General features: G+C 38.8%; 1 protein-coding gene across 13 annotated transcripts in view; it reads left to right on the top strand.

Moving 5' to 3' along the window:
• MAGI1 (membrane associated guanylate kinase, WW and PDZ domain containing 1) overlaps positions 1–15,177 on the top strand; it is a 626,907-nt gene that overhangs the window by 361,500 nt on the left and 250,230 nt on the right. For all 13 annotated transcript variants that reach the window (XM_081246536.1, XM_081246528.1, XM_081246535.1 and 10 more), the window contains exon 2: positions 13,120–13,236. In XM_081246536.1, the coding sequence (XP_081102662.1) occupies positions 13,120–13,236 (117 nt within the window). The remainder of the gene's footprint in view (positions 1–13,119; positions 13,237–15,177) is intronic.

A 15,177-nucleotide genomic window follows, 5' to 3' on the forward strand; every position in this document is an offset into this window, starting at 1 on the left:
CAGCCACTCGGCCAGGTACGTGGGGAGTTTCTTGCCTTTTGGGAAGTCTGAGGTCTTCTGCTAGTGTTCAGTAGATGTTCTGTAGGAGTTGTTCCACATGTAGATGTATTTCTGATGTATTTGTGGGGAGGAAGGTGATCTCCATGTCTCACTCCTCCACCATCTTGAAGGTCCTCCCCTACTCTCTTGTATTTAGAAAAATTTCAAACCTATATGGCTAGTGAAAAAAACAGCATAATGTCAGTGACCAGCTATTAACATCTTGCCACGCCCATTTCATCTCTCTCTATTTACACATATTTCTACTTTGCCATATTTCTTGGGTGATGGGGCAATTTGTGAGACTAGTTTATTCTTCTGTAAAATAGGATTGGAAGTAGAACCAACCTCATTGGGTTGGAGTGAGGATTGTGAAGTTGTTACTTAGCACTGTGGCTGGCGTGTCAGAAGTGCTCCATCAATGTTCACTGTCAACACTTGAGTCCAGCAGGTTGCCTGAGCACAGTTCTGTTAGATCCTGATGTCTTTTAAAGTATTTAGTGTCTTGTTGAAGGACACACACACATCTTCAGATTCCATTCAAGATTCTGAGTGTAGAGATATCTGACTTCAGCTTTTGGTGAGGTCATGCAGCTGTTTGTTGGTTAGGGTAGGCATAAGCTCACATCAGCTATGTAGTGTTGCCAGCAGGGGAACATTGTCTTTCTTCTTTCTTTTCGTAAGTATTTTATTTTTTTCCGAACAGGTGTTATCCTACTGCACTGGTTCAACTGGAATAAATATAAGAATCACAAAAGGCTGGAAATAGTGAGAAAAATAGAGATGATGGAATTTAAACCTTGTTTTTCTTTCCATGCTTAATTCAAGTTTCCTCTCACTGTGGGATAAAATTTGTTATCAAAAGATTGACCAGGAAAAAAGGAACAGAGAAGACAGGCGGGAAATAATAATACAGCAGATATCCTGAAGTGCTTCCAAAATGTTTCATGCTCGTCCCTGTGGGTAGTTAAATGTAAGAGTAGTTTCTGGAGCTTCATCAGCATACGTAAATCTGTCCCACAGACTCTATTTCACATGACAGACTTGCTGCACATTTTTCTTTTCTTTTTCTTTTAAGTTATACAGAAACAAGACTGAAAGAACAATAGTCTTTGTATCACTAGGGGAAAGGATTTAATCTCTTCAGGTCTGATGAGGTACCACCTGCCAGGAGTCATGTGTGCTGTGCCTCTTATTATAAGATGTTATTACTAGTCCCCTAGTGGAGTGGCAGCCTCTCTTGACGTTTGCAAGAGATGAAAGAAGTAGGAAAATATGCTCATCCTCAGAGCCTAGCTCCCTACGTTTTGTTAAGGGACTTTGCTGGGCTTAGACCGTTGGTTTGAAAACTTTAGCATGTATTAGAATCACCTGGAAGGCTTGTTAAACCATAGATTGCTAAACCTGACCTTCAGAGGTTCTAATTCAGTAAGTCTTGGAGTCCAGTAATTTGCGTTTCAACAAGCTTCTGGATAATGCTACTTAGGGTTATCTTGGAGACAATGAATACCCTCTACTCTAAGAATTACACAAGGAGATGCTCATCTAGAGATGCAGGACCAACATCTGGACCAAGAGTTAGTCAACTATGGCCCTTGGGCCAAATCTGCTGCCCGTGTTTGTAAATAAAGTTTTAATAGAAAACAACCTTGTTTACATATAATCTATGGCTACTTTTATAATACAAAGGCAGAGTTGACTAGTTGGACAGAGTCCATATATGCTCCCAAAGCCGGAAAATATGTGCTATCTGGCTGTTGGCCCTTTACAGAAAATTTTTGCTGACTCCTGACCTAGACCAATGCTTGCATATCATTTGGGGGAAGGGACTTGGAAGTAATTCTGTAAGTAACTCGCACATTGAGTGTTCCCAACTTGTGTGTGTTTTAGACAAAAGGGTTCTTTTGTTTGTTTTCATTTTTTTTACTTAAATACATATGATGATGGAATTCATTCATTATTTCTCAACAAGACATTCTCCAAATTAATTTTCTCATCAGAAGCAACAGTTTCTCAGAATGAAAAGAAACTTAGTTTTACCATCCATGCTTCCTCTCTAATACAGGGCTGGCATCTCTTTGAATTATTGGTGGAAACTTTTTTTAAATCACATAATTAAAAGGAGAAAATCATTCTCATTTGAACACTGTAATTGTCAAATAAGTGATATTATATTTCCTTCAGAAATTGCTGTATGGAATGCAATTTGTTAGTATGTATCAAGAATCTTTAAAAATAATGTTCATACTCATTGCTTTATTTATTCTGCTTTCAGGAAATTTCAGCAAATATTCATTTTCAAGGTTTTCCATTACAGCATTGTTTATAATTGTTTTTTTTTAAAGGAAAGACATCTAAATATCTATTAATATAAAGCTAATAATATTACAGTGAATCCACACTGCTGTTTTGGAGCCATTTAAAATCAAGCTGGATGAAGGGAAGCTGATACAGTCTTTTTGGAGGGGATTTTCTGTCAAGAGCCTTAAACATTTTTATGCCTTTTGTCCCAATATTTTCACTCTAAGAATCATGAGAAAGTAATCAGAAATAACGGTAGATTTTGTATAAGGAGGATAAACACAGTGGAAACAATTCATATGCTTAATAATTGGTAAGGATTACATAGGTTGTGCTACACTGATAAGCTAAAATACTATGTAACTATTAAAAATATATTTTGAGTACTAATAGTATATTGGAAATGCTTATGAATTACTTGTTAGAACATTTGGATATAAATCACATACATCGCATGATCCTACACATCTCATATTAAATAGGGACCTCGTGGAACTCTGAATTCCACTCAGACCTGTTCATGACCAGTTAAGCTCAGACATTTAAGTCATTTTGTTTTTTTGGTTGTGCTGCGCGGCATGCGGGACCCTGTCTCCCTGACCAGGGATTGAACCCGGGCCCCCTGCCGCGGAAGCGGGGAGTCCTAACCACTGGACCGCCAGGGAAGTTCCTAGAAGTCACTTTTGACCTCCTCCCTTGCATTTGGTATCTTCTTCTATCACAGTGATGAACACTGTCAGTTTCAGCTTTAAAGTACATCGCCTCTGTCACCTCCTGCCTCTCTTCCCAGCCGTTTCTTTAATCCAGGTCCCTTCAGGTCTTATTGGGTCAGCTTCACTGATTTCATCCCATAACCTGCCTGTACGCTTGACCCACTGCACAGCTGCAAGAGTCCTCTCAAAATTTAGACCAGACCTTCCCACCTCCCTGACTAAAATCCCTTGAGTGGGATTCCTACTGAGCGTAGAATAAAATACAGATTCTTTCTCATGGCCTGCGAGGTACAAAATTATCTGGTCCCTGCCTCTCTTTGTAACCTCAGTCTGAGCCTACCCCTTGTCCAAGCATCGTGCTGTTTCTCTAACATGTTAACCTCTTTTCTGTTTCTAAAACTTTTGCACATGCTGTCCTTCTACTTAGAATGCTTTCCCCCCACACTTGGCAAAGCAAACCAGCTTCTTGTTTTCCTTCTCATCTTTACAATTACCTCTGCCCAGAGGCCAGCACTGTTCATCCTTCCCAGCACAGGCGTGTCAGTCCCTAGTCAGAAACGCAGTGTTGTCACACTGTGTCTTCAGGGCCCACAGAGTATCGGGCTGAAGGCACTTAAGAAAGATTTGTTGAGTGAGTGATTGAATGTCCTCCAGTGTCTAAGCATATTATAAGTGTATATTATGTATACATGTGTATACATACCTAGGACATATAGTACTGTTAATGGTGATGCAAATTAACAGGTGATTTTTAACTTCCTTTGTTGTACTTTTGTGCTTTTCAAATCTTGTAATTAATCTATCTGATTTCTTTATTGTAAAATCTACATAACATAAAATGTATCATTGTTGTTGTTGTTGTTGTTGTTGCGGTACGCCGGCCTCTCACTGCTGTGGCCTCTCCCGTTGCGGAGCACAGGCTCCGGATGCGCAGGCTCAGCGGCCATGGCTCACGGGCCATGGCCCGCGGCACGTGGGATCTTCTCGGACCGGGGCGCGAACCCGCGCCCCCTGCATCGGCAGGCGGACTCTCAACCACTGCGCCACCAGGGAAGGCCCATTTTAACCATTTTTAAGTGTACAGGTCTGTGGCATTAAGTACGTTCTCATTGTTGTGCAACCATCACCACCATCCATTTCCAGAATTTTATTTTTCATCTTTCCCAGCTGAAATTCTGTACCCATAAACACTAACTCCACAGTAATTTATCTTATTTTTACAATAAGAAAAATGTTAGGAAAAGGGTGTTAGAAACAAATAGCAAACATATTTTTCAGACAAAGCTCATTTAAGTATATGTCAGATTGTAAGTTTGAATGACTATAAAACTGGTAAATTTGTACTTCACTTTATAATTTTGTATTTAAAAAAACCCTATCCTTTATAAATCCAAACTGCTGAACTGACAGTTTTTGTTTTTGTGTTTGCTGTAAGAGCTCCACTACAGTATAAACCATTTGTGTTGCCTTAATAAATATACCTTTCCTGCAACTACAGCCATTCCTTGAAAAAGCAGGGTGCTAAAAGCAGAGAGTCATCTGGCGGTGTGATTAGCTTTATTTCCTGATGCATGTTTTTTCTTTAGCCTTGAATATTTGAAATGTATTAAAGTCAATTCTAGTTGTAATGAAACACTACTCTTTGACTTTCTAGATGTTCTGGAGCTCATATGACACAAGGAGAGTTGTATTTTGTCTTCTCACTCAGAAATGAATGAATGAAGAGAACTCAAAAATGTTCTCTCTGGAAACCTAATTTCTTCTTTTTTTTTAATTGAAATATAGTTGATTTACAATGTTGTGTTTCAGGTGTACAGCAAAGTAATTCATATATATATATATATATATATATATACACACACACACGCACATATATACACATATACATATAGATGTATATATATATTCTTTTCAGATTCTTTTCCATTATAGTTTATTACACGATACTGAATATAGTTCTTTGTGCTATACAGTAGGTCCTTGTTGTTTATCTGTTTTATTTATAGTAGTGTGTATCTGTTAATCCCGAACTCCTAATTTATTATCCCCCCTTTCCCTTTGGTAACCATAAGTTTGTTTTCTATGTCTGTGAGCCTATTTCTGTTTTGTAAATAAGTTCATTTGTATCATTTTTTTAAGATTCCACATATAAGTGATATCATATAATATTTGTCTTTCTCTGTCTGACTTCACTTAGTATCATAATCTCTAGGTCCATCCATTTCGCTGCAAATGGCATTATTTCGTTCTCGCTCTCTCTCTCTCTATATATATATATACACACACACATATATATACATATATATGTATATATATACACACACACACACACACACACACATATATCTTCTTTATCCATTGATCTGTCAGTGGACATTTAGGTTGCTTCCATGTCTTGGCTATTGTAAATAGTGCTGCTGTGAGTATCAGGGTGCATGTATCTTTTCAAATTAGAGTTTTTGTCTTCTCCAGATATATGCCCAGGAGTGGGATTGCTGGATCATATGGTAGCTTCATTTTTAGTTTTTTAAGTATCCTCCATACTGTTCTCCATAGTGCCTGCACCAATTTACATTCCCACCAACAACGTAGGAGGGTTTGCTTTTCTCCACACCCTCTCCAGCATTTATTATTTGTAGACTTTCTGATGATGGCTAGTCTGATTGTTGTAAGGTGATACCTCATTGTAGTTTTGATTTGCATTTCTCTAATAATTAGTGATGTTGAGCATCTTTTCACGTGCCTGTTGGCCATCTGTGTGTCTTCTTTGGAAAAATATCTATTTAGGTCTTCTGTCCGTTTTTTTATTGGGTTTTTTTTGTTGTTGTTGTTATTGGGCTGTATGAGCTGTTTATATATTTTGGAAATGAATCCCTAATTGGTTGCATCATTTGCAGATATTTTCTCCCATTCCATAGGTAGTTTTATTTATGTGGAAACCTTATTTATTGACCATGAAGACTATTTCTACTGACTAGCATTCTCCCTTAGGATCTTTATTCTAGGAGATAGAAATCAGAGCAAACAGAGTCCCCTCATAATCCATCACCTTAAAAATGATGCTTCAGGTTGAGTTGGCAGAAAACTATAGCATGGGAGAGGAAAACTTGGAGAAACAGCATAACTCAGTTATTTTTAGGGGATTGTTTCATGTTTAAATAATGAGAAGCAAAGTTCGTAACATAAATAATTGATGAAGGAATCATATCCAGAATATGTAAAGAGCATCTTACCAAGAATAACAAGACAGCCCATTAGGAAAATGTGCAAAGAATATGAACAGGCAAGTTACAGGAGAGAAAACATTAAAAAAAATGATAGGATGTTCAATTTCACTAGTAATCAGTAGTTGTAAATTAGTATAACGTCAATATATCATTTTATCTTTATGAGATTAGGAAGATTTTTATAAGGTGGACAGTGCAGAAAAGAGTTAATGATTGCTAGTTTTAAGGCTGGCTTACCAAGTTGGCTCTTGGTTGGGATCTGGGAACTTGGATTTCAGGACGGTTCCTTCCATTCCCAGAACTAATAGCAGCTCAGTGTGCTCTAACTGTTCATGCAAAAGATATGCTTTATTCTTTCCTTCTGAGGTGTGGAGCTTAGTTTCATGCCAGGCAGAGGCTGTCTACATGGCCAGTTCCTAATAAAAACTGTGGGCCTTTATGTGTAATGAGCTGCCTTGAGTGTCTAACGGGCACATTTCACACATTGCCCTGGGAATTAGAGTGACTCCCCTGGGGAGGAGACCCTTGGAAGCTTGTACCTGATTTCCTTTGGACTTTGTTCCCCCTTGAGCCTTTTCCCTTTGCTGATATTGCTTTGTACCCTTTTGCTGTAATAAACTATAGCTTTGAGTACAATTATATACTGAGTCCTGTGAATCCTCCTAGCGAATCTTCAAATCTGGGAGTGGTCTCAGGACCCCTGATACACTAATAATAGCAATATATTGGCCTAAATGTGAGGAAATGGGGTCTCCAAGACTTTTGGTAGAAAAGTAAGCTGGCACTACCATTTTGGAAAATTTAGCGATACCTAGGTAAGTTGAAGATGGCTATGTCTATTTCCAGGTTTGGATAGTTTAGAGGAAAAGAAGATTCACACATTTATTTAAAAAAAAGCATTATAATGACACTTACTGCAGCCTTGTTGTATTGTCAACAACATTGGAAATAACCTAATTCTCTCTGAAGGAGAAATAAAATTGCTATGTTTTTAAAATGGAATATTATACAACATTTAAAATAATTCAAAATTACATCGATTGACGTGGTTAGATTTCTGTAGACTAATGTGAATCAAAAAAACAGCTATATTGTTGTAAATTTAAAAGCCACAGAATTCCAGGTATATACATATGAAAATATGAAATAATGGCTAAGCCAGGATAGGATCTAAGCCCCCCTTTTCCTATTTAAATGATAAAATTGTCTTAAAGTAAGCTCCAAACCCTTTTCTTGGAAAAAATTCCACACATTTCTGATCTGTGTTCTCTTTTCCATTTGCAAAACAAATCTTGAATTTCATAGTGAGTAAAGATGCTACGACAAACTCTTTCTCTAGCAATTTATTACTTCATTGGCTCACTGCCCTTGACAATTAGGAGAAGATTTATAGACATGTCCCCTTAATAATTGGCAATTAATTGGAGATTAGATGCCAAAAAGTACAGTATTTTTAATGTAATGAGAAGGTTGAGGCTTTTCTCTTCCAAATGTCACGGAACACAGAGTAAATGTTAACTGGCAGCATAGTTAACCCTGCCCTTTTGCACTTCCACAGTAAAGAGGAGTTCTAGTTTGATGATCATAAACTTTAGCTAGTGTGGCTAGTTTGAATGTAAAGCTCAAGTGTAAACAAAGAGGGCCTATGTCTTAAGAATGCTTCCAATCTGTGTGCCCCTGGTTCACCTTGATAGGTACTGAATATGATCAGTAAGGATCTATGTGGGATAAAGAGATACTGTATCCTGAGTCTTCTTTGGAATTTTGTGTCTCACTCATAAGGACCTATATGGGATAAAAATATACTGAATCCTGAGATTTAGGAATGCTTTTGTCTTAGGCGGCAGTACATTTGGATCCCATAACATCTTCACTACTCACAGTTCAAATGATAACTGTTAGTGTGTTTTTATCGTCTAGAACTCTGGTCTCCTAAGGGGAATATATATCCTAGGCTCTAGGCAATGGAGATTTTGCTGGTAAATACTTTTGTCCTGGTGGTCAAATGCAAGAGTGCCTTAGACCTAGGAGTAGAGTTGGCAGGTGTGACTGTCACATATCAGTGATTGACCAGTTGGTTTTATTTTCTGAACTACAATTCCAGCACAGTGCCAGGAATATATTAAACATGCACTAAATGTTAACCCGTTTACATGTGTCTAGACAATTTTAGCGCAAGTAGAGTTTTATTCCCTTCCAGAAACTCTAGAAGTATCCTTTAATCCAAATTTCCCTGTGCCTGTATTTTGTTTCTGGCCATGTAAGTCAATAGGTTTTAAGTTTATCTGCGCGCGCGCGTGCGTGCGTGCGTGCGTGCTTGCGTGCGTGTGTGTGTGTGTGTGTGAGATTTGCGGGCCTCTCACTGTTGTGGCCTCTCCCATTGCGGAGCACAGGCCCCGGACGCACAGGCCCAGCGGCCATGGCTCACGGACCCAGCCGCTCCGCGGCATGTGGGTTCTTCCTGGACCGGGGCACAAACCCGTGTCCCCTGCATTGGTGGGCTCTCAACCACTGCGCCACCAGGGAAGCCCCTGTCTGCATTTTTAAAAAGAGTAACAGTCCATCTTTGGACTGATCTCAGCTATTTCTCCACTGCTTCAACTGTTGTCCACTCTAGGGGTAATCTCCATCTTTCAATAAGTACTTTCTCTTTGCTAAGCAGTGTCTGAATCTCATTTAATCCTCACAACAGGCTTGTAGCAGAACTACTGTTACATCAGAGCTCTGTTTTTACAGATGAGAAAAGTGACGTTCAGAGATTAAGCAAGGCACTTGGGTTCACCAGCTAATAAATCGTAGAACCAGGATTTACACCCGGGCCTGTCTGTTTTAACCACCAAGACTTACTCCACTCTTCTTTCAGTTTGTTTCTCTAATGGGAAGTTAAAAACTAAGCATTTACAACAGTGCCTACCACAGAGTCATTCAATAATAATGTATAGTTTAAACTTTTGAAATTGATTTTATGAAGTGTAATTTATATACTATAAAATGCACACATTTATATATACAGTTCCGTAAGTTTTTTTTTTCCAACTCTCTTGAAAGTTTTTGAACATCATAGAAAAACTATGTACCAGGATATATGCTGTTACTAAAAAAACAACAAAATAGAATAAATCAAATATAACTGATACACATGCTACTACTGGCTTCCACAAGCTGAGAAAGGAGTTAACACTTGGCAAAAGAAATAGTCCTTGCTAGACTCTTAGAATACATACTTCAAAACCCATTATTAATGTCAATTTAGAAATTGGCTAAAGTTCATTTTCCAGATGAAACAAAGTTGGAATTTGCTTGCAGTCACATTTCACAGGCATAGTGAATTTTATAGCCATTTATGTATCACTAAATGCACGTGTTCAATAATGCACTGAACCCCAAATGTAGATGCTCATTGAACGTTTTTGAATGTTCTGGAGAAAGAAGGACATTTTGAATATGGAGTCATTTGAGGCTGTCACTATTTTACATTTCTTTACTTCAGAAGACTTTGAAGTATCTTAAATAAGTTTCCTTGTAGCTATAAGATTCACAGCAGGTTTCTTTAAACCCAGCAACTGGAAAACAAGTGTACGTAATCACATATATATAATCTCATATATCCCATCATCTTTACATAATTCTGTTGATTAAAAGCAAGTCGTAGGTGCTCCCCACAATCAATGAGAGGGGATAACACAGTCATTAAACTCCTGGCCATGAGGAACATATGTGCCACTTTAATGTCTGTGCATTACAGTTCCAGTTCCATAAGTTTTGATAAATGTATAACCCTGTGTTATTACTACCACAATTGATATTTACTGTATTGGAATCACCCAGCCTCCCAAGTTTCCTTGTGATTCCTCCTTTCAAAGAATTTTTTTTCTTGAAATCACTGTTGACTCTCAGGAAGTTGTAAAAAAATAGTTCAGACTTCCTGTGTACCCTTCACCCTGTTTCTTCAGTGGTAACATTCGTATATAACTACAGTACAGTTGCAAAGCCAGGAAACTGACATAGATACACTCCATAGATCTTATTCCCTTCTGTGTTAGTCTCTGCCTACCCTCAGCCCCAGGTAACTGCTGGACTGCTTTCTATCACTATAGTTTAGCCTGTTCTGAAGCTTTATATATAAATGGAATCATACAGTATGTTCTCTTTTGTGTCTAGCTTCTTTTGCTCAGCATTATGTGTTTGAGATTCATCAGTATTACTGTATGTGTTAGTGGTTTGTTCTTTTCAATTTTTGTGCTGCATCCTATTTGAATATAGTATAGTTTGCTTATCCATTCACCTGTTCATGGACGTTTGGGTTGTTTCCAATTTGGGGCTGTTATATAATGAATAAAGTTGCTGTGATGATTCATCTATATGGTGTGCGTGCATATGCACGTCTGAGTGTGTCTGAGTACTTGTTTTCATTTCTCTTGCATAAGCAATAGTGGAATTGTTGGGTCATTTGGTTAGTGAAGGTTTAACTTTATAAGATACTGTCAAATTGTTTTCCCAAGGGAATGAAACGTTTTATACACCCACTAGCAGTATAAAAAGAGTTCCTGTTGTTTCACAGTCTTGCTCACACTTGATTTTGATTTTGCCATTCTGGCAGGTAGGTGCTGGGATCTCATTGTGGTGTTAATTTGCCCTTTTCTGATAACTAGTGAAATTGAATATCTTTTCATGTGCTTAATGGACAATCATATATATATATATTTTTATGAACTGTCTATTCAAACCTTGTGCCCATTTTAAGGAGGGCTGGGAAGTGGGGTTTGTGTGTGTCTTCTTCATTTAATAAATATTTGATGACTAATTAAATGTTTATTGAACGACCTGAGATTGACCTATGAATTTTCGTTTTGGCCACTTGAAGCCTTACATGTACTACAACTCAAATAAAAGAGTCAAATTGGGTTTCATTAGTCTATTCTAAAATGATCAACTAAAGCAGGGAATGTGGTTTTGAACATGATACTAAAATAAAGATCAGTAGTTTCCTCCCCTACATAGGTCATAGCATCTTCTGAACTATCACTGTCATCCTCATGACTTTCTCTTTTTGACCATGGGAAAATTATCATCTGGGGCTTCCCTGGTGGCGCAGTGGTTGAGAGTCTGCCTGCCAATGCAGGGGACACCGGTTCAAGCCCTGGTCTGGGAAGATCCCACATGCCGCGGAGCAACTGGGCCCGTGAGCCACAGCTACTGAGCCTGCGCGTCTGGAGCCTGTGCTCCACAACGAGAGGGCGCGATAGTGAGAGTCCCGCGCATCGTGATGAAGAGTGGCCCCCGCTCGCCGCAACTAGAGAAAGCCCTCGCACAGAAACAAAGACCAAACACAGCCAAAAATAAATAATAAGTAAATAATTAAAAAGAAAAAAAAGAAAATTATCATCTGAAGATGTGAATTTTGTGGTTCACATGGATACTGCCTTGCTGCATTGTTTCTCTAATGCTAGAAATGGTCTTACCTAATTTTTATCTTGTCAAAAAATGGAAAGACAATCTTAGCCTTGTTATTTTTAGCTGTCACTGAAGCAGTTTTCTCCATTAAGAATGAATGTTAGCGAGGCTGATCTATAAGCCTTCTGCTGATCCTGTGGACTATAATTTGTGTTTATAATTTAAAAAAAAAGTTTGGTTACCTTCTCCTTTCTGTGATACACTTTTGTAACAATATACTTTTTTTTAGCTTTTGTTTTGTTCTGTTAACTGTAGAGAATTAAAAAGAAATAAACACATAGACCAGCGCAGGTAACTACTGCTTAAACAGCAACAAAATTTGAAAAAATTATGTGTTTAGTGTTTATAAATCAACACAGAAAAGTAACATCTATATATCTGTCTATGTAATGAAGAATGATGTCTCCTCCTTTATTTCCCAAACTCAAGTCCTTCTCCCTAAAGGAAATGATTGTTAAAACTTTCTGATGATTCCTTCCATTAATACATGGTCTCTCCTTTTCTTTATTCTTCTCACACAAAAGTGGTCAGATAGTAGGTACAATTCCACATATTTTCCTGGAGTACCAGCACATGAAGATCTAGCTTTTGCAGAGTAGTTATGTGGATGAACTGTGCTTTACTTAGTTGATCCCTGGTGGTTGTTTCCAGGTTTTTGGTGTTTATTTTTATTTATTTTCTGTTATAAAAATGCTGCAATAGGGCTTCCCAGGTGGCGCAGTGGTTGAGAGTCCGCCTGCTGATGCAGGGGACACGGGTTTGTGCCCCGGTCCGGGAAGATCCCACATGCCACGGAGCGGCTGGGCCCATGGGCCATGGCCGCTGAGCCTGCGGGTCCAGAGCCTGTGCTCCACAACAGGAGAGGCCACAACAGTGAGAGGCCCGCGTACTGCAAAAAACAAAACAAATCAAAACAAAACGTGCAATAAACAATACTGGAGATTTGGGCAGACTTTTGCAAATATACCCATAGGGTAAATTTATTCCAACTGGATCCCTGGTCAAAGAACATTTTGTAATTTGTCAGCTATTGCTAGATTGTCCTCTTTAAGGTTTCAGCCATCCATTCCATCTAATAGTGTCTGCAAGTGTCTACGACACATATTTTAAATGTAATAGCCTCATTTCAATTCTTTGTTATTTGAGCCTCCTAGTGTTATGTGAACTGGGACCTCCAGATTAATGCTGTTTCAATGCTATTTTATCTTTATTACATTCTTGCTTGCTTTTTCCCCTGCAGAGGAAAACCTGAAGTAAGTCTTCTTGATGACTGAGGGTGGCGGACTAGAATGGCTTTGCGTGGCTTTCCCTCACACAGCTCTCAGGCTGCTCAGTCTCTAGGAAGCCCGATGGTTGATGCATTCTGTTTTATGTATTTCCTGTAGGAGGAAAGCTGAACAAGGACCTGCGACATTTTCTCAATCAGCGGTTCCAGAAAGGGTCGCCTGATCATGAGCTCCAGCAGACCATAAGAGATAACCTTTACCGCCATGCTGTGCCTTGTAAGTAGCCAGTTTGGAGCGTCTTGCTGCTGGCTGGGTGGGTGAAAAGTTGAGGGGAGAAATAAGAGCTCAACAGCTGGTTCTGGGACACTTGGCAGTTTGCTCACGTAGTGACTCCGTAAGTCCAGGGAGTCATGATTGACAACGGGACATACAGTACTGTGCCAGGTAAATTACTCGGTTTTCAAGTTCTGGCTTGAGAATGCTGGGCAAATCATTCATCCTTTGTAAGGTCCAGTTTTCACAGCAGTGAAAAGGACATCTCACTCCTACTAACTTCACAGAACTGCTAGGAAGTCAAAGTCAAATGCTCTGCATTTGTGTACAGTATGGGCATGGTGTAAGCCTCATAAATGTTAACCATGATTGTCATTAATGGGGTGGACCAGGCCAGAGGACTTCATACTGACCTCTGAGGAGATCCATGGGGCTCTAATAGCCTCTCAGCAAAGGGAATGCCTCAGTGGACTCTCTCTTCCTCCCCACCTTTATCAGATTCATAAATCATGATTTCACATATGATTTTCTTTGAAGAAATGGTTTCCACAGATTAAAAAACCCAAAGCCCCAGACTCATTAGATCAGACCAAATCTGAGAAAGCAAGACATAAAATGTAGGGACTATGAAATCAGGGATTTTGCGGCACGGAAGGAAGAAAGGAAAGAAGGAAGGGTGGAGGGAATCAGCCTATGGGGTAGATGAATTGGCAGCTCAGTGGTCATGAGGTATTGCCATGCTCTACCAAACTACATTGCTGTACAGCTCATTTTGAGGTGGGAATTCTGAGAAGACATACAGTTATTTGCTTTCATTCAAAAGAAGAAGAAAGAATGATTCTGATTTTATTGCTTGGGGGTTTTCTTTTCTCCTCTCTATTACCCAGTCCTTCAAAGTTTGACAGGTTTTTAGAAATATTTTTTTAAATCAGCAAAAACAAGGAGGAATAATTTGAAGTTCAAGGTACCCTGCTTATGGCTGTGATTTGTTTGCTATGAATGATTTTCTTTAAAAAAATAATATTTTGCTAGTGATGTCCTAGAGTGCTATTGTTTCCTCGTACTACTGCAAAATAATGAACAGAACTGATTTCAGGCATACCATGGATCTGCAAAGACTTAGACTGGAAGTCTAGATGGGAAACTTTAGGGATCAGATTTTAGAACAGCCCTGCCTTCCACTTCACTTATTAATAAAACCGAGGCTTCAAGAGGAAAAGAGGTTGACTACAGGTAACTTGGGTCAGTGCTCCAAGGTTGCTTCTTTCTGCTGAGTGGCAGACCTGCATTTGACAGAGAAAACATGATAATGTATTAATGTGGATCTCTGGCCCTCAGTTCTTTTAATTTTGCATCATTAGAATTGAAAACTATGATTCTAATAATACCCTAATAATAATTCCTTACACTTGGATTAGTAATAATAATTCCTAATGTCAATCTCATGAATGAGGCAGGGATTATCTATCTATTTTTTATAGATATAAAGAAAGAAACCAAGACACAAAGATAAGCCAATAAAAACAAGGCTAAAGGTGATCAGGGCCTTACGTCATTGCCTCATCTCTGATATACTGTCCAGTTTTACTCTTAGAATATTCCTTTGAGGTTGGGGTTTTTAATACCCATTTTACAGGTGAGGAAACAGAGACACAGGACGACCAAGTAACTGTTAAATCGCAGATCCAGGGCTTTGGAACTCGTAAGCCATCCAGGACTATTTTTGTAGCTCGACCATTGCTGCCTCTGAAGTTCTAGTACAGCAGATTGGATGCAGTTTTGCAGAATTCAGTAATTGCAGAATCATGATTGTTCTCTGTGTAATTTTTCCCCTACTCAGATTCCAATTTAAGAAATGGGGAATGAAGCAAATGAGCACACCATTTCTTGACGCATCTGTGGTGTTACTATGGTTACATTTTGGCAAGCTTTTCCATTTATTTT

Source organism: Mesoplodon bidens (genome assembly GCF_964165515.1).
Source record: "Mesoplodon bidens genome assembly, chromosome: 10".
In the NCBI taxonomy this organism is placed as follows: domain Eukaryota; kingdom Metazoa; phylum Chordata; class Mammalia; order Artiodactyla; family Ziphiidae; genus Mesoplodon; species Mesoplodon bidens.